This window comes from Oncorhynchus mykiss, chromosome 19 (genome assembly GCF_057628025.1).
Source record: "Oncorhynchus mykiss isolate SJ-2025 chromosome 19, ASM5762802v1, whole genome shotgun sequence".
Classification (NCBI taxonomy): domain Eukaryota; kingdom Metazoa; phylum Chordata; class Actinopteri; order Salmoniformes; family Salmonidae; genus Oncorhynchus; species Oncorhynchus mykiss.
Genome location: NC_143040.1, coordinates 39998951 through 40014057, shown reverse-complemented (window position 1 = coordinate 40014057; position 15107 = coordinate 39998951). Strand labels below are relative to the sequence as shown.

Genomic DNA, 15107 nt, shown 5'->3' with positions numbered 1-15107 from the left:
ATAACTCAACCCTAGTCTTCGTGAGGATTTGCGGTGGATAATTACACACTGTAGCCCGCTGGCAAGGGAAAAAAATACCCAGCACGCTGGCAGATTTCCCCAAGCCACGGATGTGTCCCAGAGACAACTGCTCAGTCCACGGACACCACACAAAAATAACAAACAAAATAACCATGCCCAAAGTATTCCAAAGTGAAACACTTCGCTAAGCCTAACCGGGGAAAAAGTAAGGCTATAGCTCCGGGTAGCACTTGTCACTACCCTACCCAATCACCCACTGAGGTACAGAGCCGATTGTACTCACCTCCTCGGACCGATGTCCCAACAGCAAGTAGAGCAAGAGTTTCCTGCCTGGGCAGGGTTCTAGAAACTAAACAATGTACTCTCTCCAACACAGAACACAACAAACTATCCACCGCAGTGGCAAGTTCACCTAACAAACAAAGGCAACCAACACGGGGCCTACCAAGCCTTACAACTCAAAAGCTGTAACAAAAGTTCTCAAACATTAACTCCACATTTTCTCCCAAACACAACACACATACAGCGCCCAACGACACTAATAATAGTCCTTCATAATGCAACAAAGTTCTATACGCCAAAATGTCTAGAAACCAACCTTATGATCCCAGACAAGCCCCCACTTGTCATGAACCGGCTCAAAGTCTGTAACAAAAAGGGAGACAGCGTGGAGTTAAGGAATAACAAAAATATATTTATTAACTGAAGTAACGTGAATGCAATTAACAACAGTGTCTGTAGTCAGTAATGTAAGTGAGTGGTTGCGTGCATAAATGTGATAATGAGGGGTGTGGAAAGGTGCTAAAGCAAACACAAAATGTCCATAAAAATGCCACAACCAAAATCTAACCGTGTGTTTGCATGGAGAGTCTCCTCAATAAATGGGGAAGAGGTGTATTTATCCCGGGGCACACCCGAGCCCAAGTGTGTCCCATTTCGCTGATGACCCTCCCGGCTCCGCCCATCAAATCCTATTAAGGAAAACAAGAGCAAAGAGAAAGAATTCGGCAGACAGAGCGGGAGGGTCATCACACAATCAAGGAAAACGTTATGTCTGGCGCAAACCCAACACCTCTCACCACCCCGAGAACACCCATCCCCACAGTGAAGCATGGTGGTGGCAGCATCATGCTGTGGGGATGTTTTTGATCGTCAGGGACTGGGAAACTGTTCAGAATTAAAAGGAATGATGGATGGTGCTTAATACAGGGAAATTCCTGAGGGAATCCTCTTTTGTCTTACAGAGATTTGAGACTGGGAAGGAGGTTCACCTTCCAGCAGGACAATGACTTGAAGAATACTGCTAAAGCAACACTTGAGTGGTTTAAGGGGAAACATTTACATGTCTTGGAATGGCCTAGTCAAAGTCCAAACCTCAATCCAATTGAGAATCTGTGGTATGACCTAAAGATTGCTGTACACCAGTGGAACCCATCCAACTCCAAAGGAGCTGGAGCAGTTTTGCCTTGAAGAATGGGCAAAAATCCCAGTGGCTAGATGTGCCAAGGTAATAGAGACACACCCCAAAAGACTTGCAGCTGTAATTGCTGCAAAAGGCGGCTTTGGGGTGGGGGGAGTGAATAGTTATGCATGCTCAAGCAAGTTGTCTGTTTTTTTGTCTTGTTTGTTTCACAATAAAAAATATTTAGCATCTTCAATGTGGTAGGCGTGGTGTGTAAAGTCAAATGATACAACCCCCCTAAAAATCGATTTTAATTACAGGTTGCAAGGCAACAAAATAGGAAAAATGCCAAGGGGGTGAATACTTTTGCAAGCCACTGTATGTAGCCAAACGTTGTTGCTATTCATTCCGTTAGCTCAAAAATGGATAAATGGTTAAAAAAAGGCAGTACTACCAGCTGTACTACACCTGCACCTCTCGACAACACAAGTTGTTCTGCTTCCACAAACACATCCAATGCTAGCATCAGTAATTCGACATTTGTTGTTAGCCCAGCTAGCATGGACACTGACAGTTGTGAATCTGATGCAGCCGAAGAGCTACTGCCCCCTTACCCGGAAAGCACCGAACAATAGACAGGGACGTTGGACCATCGAAGAGGCGCAAATATGATGTGAACTACATTGATTTGGCGTTCACTTATATTGGGAGTAGTGCCTTTCCTCAGCCACAGTGTGGTATATGTGCAAAAGTACTATCTCACAACTTGATGGAACCTTCACTCTTGTGCAGACATTTAGAAACAAAACATGCCAATTTGAAAAATAAGCCACTGGAGTTTTTTGAGCGAGAATTAAGATAACTTTTGAGTAGTAAGACATGTATAAAAGCAACAGATACCATTAATAAGAAGGGTCTAGAAGCGTCTTATATGGCGAGCTACCGAGTGGCTAGGAAAGGCAAGCCCCATACTATTGTGGAGGACTTAATTATTCCTGCTACCGCGTATATGGCTGGGACAATGCTGGGGGAAAGGTCAAAAAATATATACAGACAATGCCTTCATCAAACAACACTGTTTCACAACGCATCAGTGACATGGCAGGAAGTGTTTTGAAACAATTACTGCTTTGCATACAAGCCAGTGAATTATATGCATTACAGCTGGATGAGTCAACAGATGTGGCAGGCCTGGCACAGCTCCTGGTATATGTCTGTTACGTTTATGGGGGGTCAATTAATTAAGGAAGACATCCTCTTCTGCAAACCACTGTAAACCAGGACAACAGGTGAGGATATTTTTTAAGTACTGGACAGCTTCGTGACATCAAATGGACTTTGGTGGTCAAGATGTGTTGGTATCTGTACTGATGGCACAACATCTATGACAGGGTGACATAGTGGAGTGGTAACGCGCGTGCAAGCAGTTGCTCCCGACACCACTTGGGTATACTGCAGCATCTACCGAGAGGCTCTTGCTGCCAAGGGAATGCCTGACAGCAAGAAAAACGTTTTGGACACTACAATTAAAATTATTAACTTTGTTAAAGCAAGGCCCCTGAACTCTCGTGTATTTTCTGCACTATGCAATGATATGGGCAAGCGACCATGTAACACTTTTACAAGGGGCAAAGTATTGACACGTTGTATTTAATTGAGAGACGGACTTACATTTTTCTTTACTGACCGCTTGCATGATGACAAGTTTCTCACAGGACTGGCCTATCTGGGTCATGTTTTTCTCGACTGAATGATCTGAATCTAGGATTACAGGGACTCTCCACAACTATATTAAATGTGTGGGACAAAATTGAGGCTATGATTAATACGTTGGAGCTCTTCTCTGTCTGCATTAACAAGGACAACACGCAGGTCTTTCCACCATTGTATGGTTTTTCATGCGCAAATGAACTGAAGCTTTTTGACAATGTCAAATGTGATATAGCGAAGCACCTGAGTGGATTGAGTGCGCAATTACGCAGGTACTTTCCCAAAACGGATGACACAAACAACTGGATTCGTTATCCCTTACATGCCCTGCCTCCAGTCCACTTACCGATATCTGAACAAGAGAGCCTCATCAATATTACAAGATGCGGTTCTGTGAAAATTTAATTTAATCAGAAGTCACTGCCATAGTTCTGGATTGGGCTGCGCTCAGAGTATCCTGCCTTGGCAAATTGTGCTGTTAAGACACAAACTTCCCACGAGCTGGGTTGTGACAAAAACTCACACCCATTCTTGTTTAATAATTGTATCGTATAGTGTGTGTGTGGCAGGCTTGATGGCAAAAAACAACATCTGAGAGTGCGCTGACCCAGGTGCTAGAGGGGGTATGCAGCTGGAGGTTTGAATGTCTGAAGGGCTACGGGACTATAAAAAGTTTGGGAACCACTGACTTAGACAATTAGATTTGCATGTTTGACAGATAACACACATTAACAAGAGTTCACCAAAATGACTTAGATCTGTTACTTCCACTGGATAGGTTTCTGAAATGGAGTGCTTGGATTTCAGAGATTCAGATGACCAACTTAACAAGATGACCAAAAAACAGTGTCAAACAATACTGTACTTCTGAAGGAAGAGAACAGTTAACCACTGCATATACATAAACAATAGATATTTTTGAAATACAAATGACTTTACAAAGTCAACTTATTGGAGGGCGCTGCCAATAAACTGCCTGGACCTCAAACCAACAAAGCCTCTCCAAACAAAACAACTGAAAATGGTGGCTTTACATAATGAACATCTTGAATATTGTCACACATTAATAAACTCACTGATGGTCAAACTCAACACATACCATTCAGGACATTAGAACACACCCCAAACGTTTCTTCAAGACTGCATGGTCACAAAATAAACAAACTGCACCTCCACCGTACAACCTACACCACCACAAATGACCTTCCAGGTATACAGCTCTCACCTGAATTCTTCTTCTTCAATGGGGTTTAACGGCAGTTGGCATTCAATGTTAATGGTGCTGTACCGCCACCAGCTGGACGGGTTATTGAATAAGAAATGTCCAAAAACATTCTGGGAACACGATGGACACTACTTACCCTTGCCACCTCCTTCTCCAGGGCCCGCCAAGAATTCAGGGGCATGTTCACCTCCACAGTTGCAGCATTTCCCTTCATCTGCTATACAATATTCTTCCCCTCTGCACACACTTTTGACACATGACCAAACCTTTTACATTTATCACACAAAATCTCATACATGGTATCACATGAATCCTAACTTTATATGAGAAGAGAGAGACTCTTCATCAAGGAATAGTAGCATGAGTGAAGTGAACTTCTTTTCTCCGTCCACCATACAGGTCAATCGATGTGCACCAACCACTCCATCGATGTCTTCAGTTATGTCCTCCTTTCTTTCTTGCACCACCCCAGAAAAAAAAAACCTTGATTGGCGCCCTGCTACGAACATCCATGCAGGAAACATTCCACTCCGATATATTTTTGAGTTTTAACACACTCTTCTTCTGCTCCGCAGACCAAAAAGTAAAACAAGACCACTTCTTGTAACTCTCACCGACTCCACACTTTGTTCCGACACATTCCAGATTTTCCTGGGGATGTTAAACGGATTTACCAAGTAGCATTCGTCCAAAACCCTGACTCCGACCAAAAACGAGTCTTGTGGTTTCCTATTTTCCAACATAGCTTAACTTCTCCTTTCCGCCACTGTAACCCACTCATTTTTACTTTCTGTACTATTAGCTTCACTCGATTCACTGGCAGTTTTAAAAAAAAACTCAGTTTTCGTCCTCTCCGCCATCTTCCGTCCTCTCTGCCCTCCCCAATATTTCCCCGGCCTCTTCAATATTATGTATTTTTTTTATTTTTTGTAAACCTTTATTTAACTAGGCAAGTCAGATAAGAACAAATTCTTATTTACAATTACAGCCAACCCGGACGACACTGGGACAATTGTGCTGCGCCCTATGGGACTCCCGATCATGGCCAGTTGTGCTACAGCCCGGGATCAAACCAGTTCCGTCTTGACCACTGCACCACTCAGGAGGCCTCTCATTTGAATGCGACCAAGGTGTTATTTTATAAATTTCCTACATGTCCTTCCCTAATAAGGGTGCACAGGGAAACACTGACCAAAACTTTGGTTCCTGGCCTGTCACACAATATTCTTCAGTTACAATATTGTAACCGATTGAGGTTTAGGTGAGGGTTATGGTGATGCACATCTAACGTGGGACTCCTGTTAAAGAGCAGGCGGAGGCAGAGATGCAGTTCAGTTTAAGAGTCTTTATAGATTCAGGAGATTATACATGACAGGGAATGATTGACAGTTGACATGAGACTCATCTTGAATTGAGACTTGGTTGGCTTTGTATTGAATATGGTTTATCTAAAAGGAGACACCGATAATAACTGGCATAAACAGTAATGAACATACATAGTTAATCAGCTGTTAATGGCAATAATCAATGACAATGTGCAAATGAAATGGGCATATAAATGGGTAAAGCTATGCATAAATGTATAGCAGCAGTTAAAAATGAATTGCTAGAAAGGGGGTACAATTGCATGCGGCATGGTAGGCCGAAGCTATAGCGGGCTAATTTATCAATGGCTACATAGCATAGCATGGCAAGCAAACAAAATATAAAATAAACAAAAGGAACAAGCGTAATTGGGTCGCTGAGCTATGATCCACCGGGTCAGATAAGACTGGAGGTGTGGCGTAAGGGGGGCGTGGCTTTCACAACCAATGAGAGTATTTTCGCACACATTTTTAATTAACATTATTTAAATATTATAACAAAGTGGTAACTATCCCAACATTGGATGTGCATAGGCACTTAACTCTTAAGGATCCCTTCACCCCCCTTCCCGCTCGGATCCCGTTAACGGGATTGATTTGACAACATCCAGTGAAATTACAGTGCGCCAAATTCAAAAACAGAAATACTCATAAGAATTAATTTAACATACAAGTGTTATACATCAAAATACAGCTTAACTTCTTGTTAATCCAGCCACAGTGTCAGATTTCAAAAAGGCTTTACGGCGAAAGCAGACCATACGATTATCTGAGGACAGCACCCCCCATACAAACACAGGAAAATCACATTTCAACCAGGCAGGTGCTAAACAAAAATCAGAAATAACGATATAATTCATGCCTTATCTTTGAAAATCTTCTTCCGTTGGCACTCCAAAATGTCCATAAACATCACAAACGGTCCTTTTGTTCGATAAATTCCTTCATTATATCCCCAAAATGTCCATTTATTTGGCGCATTTGATTCAGAAATACACCGGTTCCAACTCGTCTACAAAGTATCTAATAATTACCTGTAAACTTGGTCCAAACATTTCAAACAACGTTCCTAATCCAAATTTATGTATCCAAAAACTTAAATAATCAATCAAATTTAAGACGGGAAATACTGTGCTCAATACCGGACAAAAACAAAGTGAAGCGCGTTCCAGGTCGTGCGCTCCAAAAGACTTGAGTCCCTTTGTGTGACACATGGAAAGAACAGGGCTACTTCTTCATTTCTCAATGGAAAAACATCAACCAATGTCTAAAGACTGTTGACATCTAGTGGAAGCCTCAATCCAACGAAACTACACTTCCGTTACACTTCCCAAGTCACATGCTTGAGCTAATTAGCACATGCGGTCGCCTCGTCATCTGTCTGTTTTCCGTAAAAAACAAGCACTGTAACATGGAGATATGGCCGTGTGGGTATACTAACCTGATAAGATGTGTATCAATTTAACCTTTTGTTATTTAAAAAAAAAAAGATTTCTCAATGATATTTAAGATAAGGTCCTTATGCTTCCAAAACCGTACCACAAGCAACGCGTGTTATGTTTAGATTTAGAATAAGGACTCTTAACAAAACTCCCTCGTACAGAAGGTGCCTTCGTCCAATGACTTATGTGTAATTTAATGGAACTGAGAGTCATGATCAAGGGATAGGAATTCTGTACAAAGATTAAAAACCAACTGGCAGTTCCTTTTGGGTTTACCAGTATAAATCAACAATTATCAGACAACCAGTAATACATACCCAGATAGTGGCTCGCTCCACTCAGGCAATCATAAATATGGTAGGTATTTCAAATGATCCTCTTTGATGATATGTGACTTAAAGTCCTAAGTATTTATGATTGAGTAGAGCAAGCCCCTATCTGGGTATGTATTATTGGTTGTCTGATAATTGTTGATGATTTATAATGGTAGAGCTGGTTACTGTGCTCTGTGACGTGGATGCGGGGGAGGGCAGTATGAGTGTTTGCACTCAGGCTAGAATGGAAGGTGACCGGTGTGTGGGAGAAGAAAATATCTGTAGAGTTCAAAAGTTACTCGCACTGAAAACCATGAAAAAGGCATAACCCTAGGAAGCCGAGATTCAAAAAATAATGCACTTAATTTTATCCATGCTCAAAAGAAAACAAAAGGTGAAAGTGCAAGGTGCGGAAAAAACAAAAAACGAAGCATATGTTTCAGCCTTATGCCTTCATCAGTGCTGCACAAACAAATTAGGAAGACAAGTACTTAAGGAGACACACCTGCTGTGCGTAACAGGCGCAACAGGTGCAAGCGGATAGTTGATTAGATACTGGAGAATAGGGAGTCAATAAATATTAACAAGGAATATGTAGAAGAATATAGAAAATGGGCAATTCAAATGTCACATATAATTTGAAAAAGGCTAGGCTACAAAACAATATCAGAAGCAATAGATATAAAATACTCAAGTAGGCTAAACATCTCAGAGTGCTTGGGGGGACTACTGGTGCTCATCCATATTGTGGCGGCTTGAGAAACATGGTCAATGGCAGAACTTAAGATCAGTCACAGCATGATTAGCCTCCTGAAAATGTCTAGCCACTGGTAATTTCAGGTCATTTCTTCAGATGGCACTGCTGTGCTCGTTGATGCGTAACCGTAGTTGTCTGCGCGTAATGGCAGTATATTGCAGGCCACATGGCAGTACTGTAGATACACTACATTGTGAGATCCACAGGTAATACATCTATTGATAGTGTACCCATCTGTATGGTCACGTGAGGACAGCGAGCACTCGTGGCAGGTGTGACCTCTATATAACTTTATGGCAAAGTATTTACTGTATGGGCAGGTTCGAGGGCACCTTCTTTCAATCTGGGTCCTTCACCCAGACAGAGTCGTTGAGCACAACAAACAACAACCACCAGTATGTGTAATTGAAATGGGAGTACAAGCCTTTTATCTTACAAAAAAAGGATAAGACGAGGACGCCCAAGCCATTGTTTGTTTTATAGAGTTGATATTGGCCTGCGAAATGCTAACAGCTCATTCAAACAGCCATTTTGAGTGTATTGATCTTTTCTCTTTGATACTTGTGTTAATGGTCACATGTTAATAATTGTTGCTCTTTTTGTGCATGGTCTTTGTTATGCTAACTAGGCCTGCTTTATGGCTATACTTTCTACTTCTGATAGCCTTATATTGTTTATTTGCTTGTCGTGCTATACAGCCATTGATAAATGAGCCTGCAATAGCTTCGGCCTACCATGCTGCATGCTATTGTAACCCTTTCTGGCCATTCATTGTTAACTGCTGCTATATTTAAATAGTTTTACCCATTAAATGCTGCTATTAACAGCTGATTAATTATGTATGTTCATTGCTGGTTTTGCCTGGTATTATTTACACCTTTCTCTATCTCCTTTTATTTAAACCATACTCCAGACAAATCCAGCCAAGTCTCAATTCAAAACGAGTCTCATGTCAATCATTCCCTGCCATGTATCATCTCCAGTACCTGAATCTATAAAGACTCTTAAATTGAACTGCATCTCTGCCTCTGCCTGCTCTTTAACAGGAGTCCCACAGTAGGTGGGCATCACCATAACCCTCACCTCAACCTCAATCGGTTACAATCTTGTAACTGAAGAATATTGTGTGACAGGCCAGGAACCAAAGTTGTGTCAGTGTTTCCCTGTGCACCCTTGTTAGGGGAGGACATGCAGGGTGGGGTGGGGGATACGGCGTGGCATCAATTGCTTTTTATTCCTGTGAGCAACTATTTTGTGACCTTGCGGTCTTGAAGAAAATGTTGGGTGTGGTCTATTATGAATGGTATGTGTTGAGTTTGACCATCAGTGAGTTTATTCATGTGACTACATTCAAGATGTTCATTATGTAAAGCCACTGAAATGTCCTTTTTGTTTTCAATTGGTTTGTTTGGAGAGGCTTTTCTGGTTTGAGGTTGATGCAGTTTATTGGCAGCACCCTCTAATTAGGTGATTTCTAAAATATCTATTACTAATGTAAATGCAGTGGTTAACTGTTCTGTCATTTCTACAATCTGAAGTACAGTATTGTTTGTCACTATCACTGATCATCTAAATGAACAATTATCAGACAACCAGTAATACATATTTAAAAAGAAACTTGGTCAGCTGAATCGCTGTGAAAGTATTGTTGTATTTCAGAAAGCTATCTAGTATAAGTAACAGATATAAGTAATTTTGGTGTTCTCTTGTTAATGTGTTTCTAAAAAACAAACCCATCCTCTGTTTTAATCAACTTTGCTTGTTCTTTATATCTAGTTCTGTACTGTTTCCCTTTAATGGGCCTAGAATCTGTCTAATGTTTTAGATTGTTACAATTGTAATAAATGTTTTATATTTTTGCTAAGGTTGTTGCATTGCTCAGAATGTTGACCCAACTCAATAAGTGGCCTGTCACCAACCTGTCTTATGTTCTGGTTGAGGTGATCCACTCATTATACAGTACCTGTCGTTGTCTGGTGGTTCTGCAATTTTAGCTAACCCTAGTCAGCAGGTGTTACTACAGTCATGTCTTCAAAAACACTACTGTGAATACTATAGTGTATATACATTTAGACCATAGTATACCTTAGTATTTGGGGGGGGGGGGGGGTCGGCTGTGAATGTCTCAAATATTTGAACTAGGACCACAATGGAATTAATTACTTAATTAATTTACTTTGTTCTCGACAAATCTCTAAATGCATTGTATCCACGTTTGTGGTTGTATTGTGTTTTTAAATATATTTTGACGATCAATCAAGGGATACTACAGTGTGGAGTATAGTATTCTACAAAATTCTATAGTTGGCACACCACGATCTAGGGGGAACCTCAGGAAATCCCCGGTATGAGCTCCCTAGGGACATACTGTTCAAATCAAAATGGCATTGTTAAAGCTAGCTAGCAGTCCAATCTGAAAATTCTCAATTAAGTACTACAGATAAGTGATAATGCCCGACAAGCCGGTGTTTGGAGGAAATATTGACACAGGTGTTAGGGCAATATATCCTACAAATACTGGCCCTGAGGGCATTATCACTTTTATACAACAGGTTACCAACCTCTTCAAATAATGATTGACGTATTTTCATGAATGTTATTTTGATTTATTTATTCATACTATTTCCTCCTTCCACAAGATATTGTCCCAAAACAAATCTTGGGTTGATACCCAAGCCGGCTGGTCGTTGTTTCTTTCGGTTCGGTTGCTGAAGACGTGACCCAGTCATTCAGTCTTTTTGTTCTGTATCTATGGACGCGACCCAGTCGTTCAGTCATTTTGTTCTGTATCTATGGACACGACCCAGTCGTTTGTTCTAAATGTTACATTGCCATACTGGCGGGCAACGTTCTTAAACAAATGCAAATGAAGCTACTTTGCTGTTATTCTGGCTAGCCGTAGTTGTTAGCCATAGTTGCCTAGCTAGCAAGCAAGGGTTAAGCTGTTTTCTAATGACATTTATTTGGATACATCCATAACAATGAGCTAAAGAGGTGCGATTTCTCCTGGCATAGAACATGTGCTCACTCGTCAGGACACTGTTGTTCAGAGGAGTTAGCCAACAACAAAGCTAACACAATCACTTCAAACTGAAGCTGGAGAGATTAGCTGTACTTTGTTTCATTTGACCTTTCTTCAATTTACATTTCTTTGTATATATCCATAAAAATGATGCCAGCTGATTCATGATTTCGATTGGGTGAGAAACATTTCCTGCCTGTCTGTCTCATCGAGACTCCCGAGACATTCATTACTATGGTACAGCTGGAGATCGAATTTGAATATTGAAACAATGTTGCAAATGTCAGAGAGACAGCAAGGTTTACACAAATCTCTGCTGTTGAAAGCTAAATGTTAGTCTGAAAGAAATGTGAGATGATGTATAGATTATTTTTATAGTGAAGATCAAGATTCATAAATTTCCTGGCTGGGCTGATGAGACAGAGGATTGAGCAGCCAGATGGAACAGAGTAAATAGGCATTTTAACGTCATAGATTTAGCTGGTGGTAACTTGTGGAAAAGACACTGGTTGGAATGCGGTTTTAACCAATCAGCATTCAGGATTAGACCCACCCGTTGTATAATGTATAGTATTCTACACAGTATACTACAACATTCTAAAGTAAGCACTACACGATCAAGGAAACTACAACGTGTAGTATGGTATTCTCCAGCATACTACAAAATTCTACAGTCAGCACTACACAATCGAGGGATACTACAACATGGAGTATAGGATTCTACACTGTACTATAGTTTACTATATAATTCTATAGTAAGTACTATAGTGAACTGTAGCATTGGTTTTATGTGGGCAAGAAGAGATTAAACATCCTGTAACAGATTCATAAACACCATAAACAACTTGCTGCAAAATATCTAAAAATGTAGTTGAATGTGCAGATTTATTGTCCCTGCTTCACTAGTTGTTGTTCTATAAGAATGTCAGAATTGTTGTATTTTATTGGATGTTATATTCAGGTAGAGGATATAGGCTATGTGCCAAACGGTGCACTATATAGAGAATTCGGGACGCACACAGAGTATGATCTCTGGCCTTGTGTTTGTGCTGTGTTCCAGCCTGTCCTAAAGACTCTGGAGACATTGAACCTGGGGGAGAATAACCTGCAGAACAGAGGTATCCACACACTGAGGGAATCTCTGATGATGAACCACTCACTTTTGCAGCTAGGCCTGGAACACACACACTTCACTTGTGAAGGTACTCACCTTTCACACAGTCGTCACTCATGTTATTTTGTGTGTTTGCTATCTCTTCATACTACTGTGTTACTATAAATGTGTGTGTGTGTGTGTGTGTGTGTGTGTGTGTGTGTGTGTGTGTCTGTGTGTGTGTGTGTCTGTGTGTGTGTGTGTGTGTGTGTGTGTGTGTGTGTGTGTGTGTGTAGGTGCTGTAGCTTTGGCTGAGTTCCTAGCTGAGAGCCGTCAGATCCAGCGCCTGGACGTGCGTGAGAACGAAGTCAGGGCTGGAGGTCTCATGGCCCTCTCTCTGGCCTTACGAATCAACCACAGCCTCACCTCACTAGACCTGGACCACACACCCAAACAGGAACAGGTACATCAGTCTCAAGCAGAGCTGAGGAGAACGATGCTGCCACAACTTAAATATGAGTACTTTAATCCACAGTCGTTAGTTGGTCATGTTAAAGTTCACAATTGGAAGTCAGATAAAGACAACTAAAAAGTAATCCATGGTGGTATGTCAGTGTTGCCTTTTTCTCCTCTGTGTGTGTCTGTGAAGGCCTGAGGAGAACTATTCTGCCACTACCTTAATACAGGCCCCTGCTGGATTCACAAAATAATTACCCACACTTGCCATCTGTTTGTCATGATTTTATCTCAGCTAACTTATTTGCATATTAAAGCATTAATTAAAATCTCCAAGGAACGGAATTCTTACTTTAAAATTAACTCCAATGGCTTCGTGTGGATGGGGCTCTAAAACCTGTTTTATTTTAGTGTTTGCAGTTTTATTTTGGTGTTTACTCCTTTAATTCAAATTCTATTACATTTCTTCCCCGGTGACAGAAGTCAACTGGATATACAGTATATGCCTGTTTATGTGGGGGGGAAATGGGAAGCTATTATTTGAAATGATGATAGGTTAACGTACTGTGCATACTGTGAATGTGTACCTATACCAGACCAGGTACTGTATCAATTTTAATGGGGACAGAAATAAATTCCTTGTTGGAGAAAAGCATTTCATGCCTAGCATCAGACACACAGCCTTATGATTAACATTTCTGTTGTGGAGACAGGAGTTACTGTGGTTTCAGTCCGGGATGTTTAAGGCATGGTAATAAGGAATATTTTTGCGCTGTGCCGTCGTAAGGTTTGGTGTCACACAGCTGGGATTTGTCTTGGCGGTCGTGCTGATCCAGGTGGGAAGAGTGACGATTGTATTAAAAAGCAAATCTTTCCATCAGAAAGCAGCGGGGGGCCAGATCAAGTGTTCCTCACTCAGTCCCGCTGTATTCCCCGGGTCGCAAAGAAAATGTGAAAATGTCATTTTTCGAAAGGAAAATGACTGGGTATGTGTGTGGGAGTGTATGTGTGTCTGTAAAAGAGTGGGCGTGTGACGCCGTTGGTCTGCCCGTATGTGGTGCGTGTGTGGCTATGTGTGTGTGGTTCAATTGTGGATGCGCATATTTAAAAGACAAAAAGGTGGCGGGGCCTGGGACTCGGAGGGATGGGAGGAAATCTGGGTCCTTTGCATCTTTGTTTACAAGCGTCAGATTTTTCATGTCTGTTGCCACACTGCTCCATTTGATCATTGGCCTGTTTGCTGTTAATTATTAATTATTTACCCATCTAAAATATTCATTGAGCCAGCAGCCTTATGAAAAGCAACATTCAGAGCGTGTAGTTATCTGGAGCTGCTGCTTCCCTGCCTGAAAGGCTGCAAGGTGAAGAGAGACTGTTTATCCTGCTTATCAACCTGCCTAATAAACAAACTACATGGGCTGCGTACCAAATTGTCACCCTTTGCCCTATGTTGTGCGCTATATAAGAAATAGGGTGCCATTTTGGACACAGACACCTCTTCACCGACAATATTTAGCAGCTGCCTCTTAATCGCTAGTTTGATGTGTGGATATTTTGTTTGTTGGTCCATAACCCGTGTGGCTCAGTTGGTAGAGCATGGCGCTTGCAACACCAGGATTTTGGCTTCGATTCCCACGGGGGACCAGTCTGCGAAAATTTATGCATTCACTACTATAAGTTGCTCTGGATGAGAGCATATGATGTAAATGTAGAATGGCTCTGGCCCTACAGTTGAGGGGTACAGTGAGGAAGTTGAATATGTAGACTAGGTTGTCATTGTGAAGGTGTAGTTCCCTACAAAGAGTGATAATTAGGTTGCTTGAGTTGGGCCTCTGTGGGGAAATGATACAGAGTGGAGGACACAGCCTTTTGGAAGCTGTTTTAGAAAGCTGTGTGTTGGAAAGTTATTTTGTTGCTTTGTGTGATGGCATTGGGGCGTTGGTAGAGGGGTACAGGTGTGAAGGGAGGAGGATGTGGAGGGGGTCTCTGGGGAGCTGTTTTAGGGGGGCTCTTTATCACACAGGGGTGCAGTAAGAAAGGGAGGAGGAAGCAGTCATTGGGGAAGATGTTTTTTGGGGGCCCCTCTCCTTTGGCTTGGTCAGTCTCGGTGGCTGGTTGTTTGACGGCTGGGATGGGACAACCTGTCCATGCATGTAGTCAGCACTCAGGTTCAGGCTCAGAGGGGTGATGGGCTGCATCATCATAGGCAGAGCCAGCCCAGCGCTCCAGAGACCACAGCAGAGGTCGCGTCCCACATGGCATATTCCCTACGGGCCCTGGTTAAAAGTAGTGCACTAAATA

General features: G+C 41.7%; 1 protein-coding gene across 1 annotated transcript in view; it reads left to right on the top strand.

The window, feature by feature from the left end:
* Positions 1-15107, top strand: part of si:dkey-288a3.2 (protein phosphatase 1 regulatory subunit 37) — a 72151-nt gene that overhangs the window by 32822 nt on the left and 24222 nt on the right. The window contains exons 10-11 of the mRNA XM_090209698.1: positions 12318-12459; positions 12647-12813. Coding sequence (XP_090065824.1) covers positions 12318-12459; positions 12647-12813 — 309 coding nt within the window. The remainder of the gene's footprint in view (positions 1-12317; positions 12460-12646; positions 12814-15107) is intronic.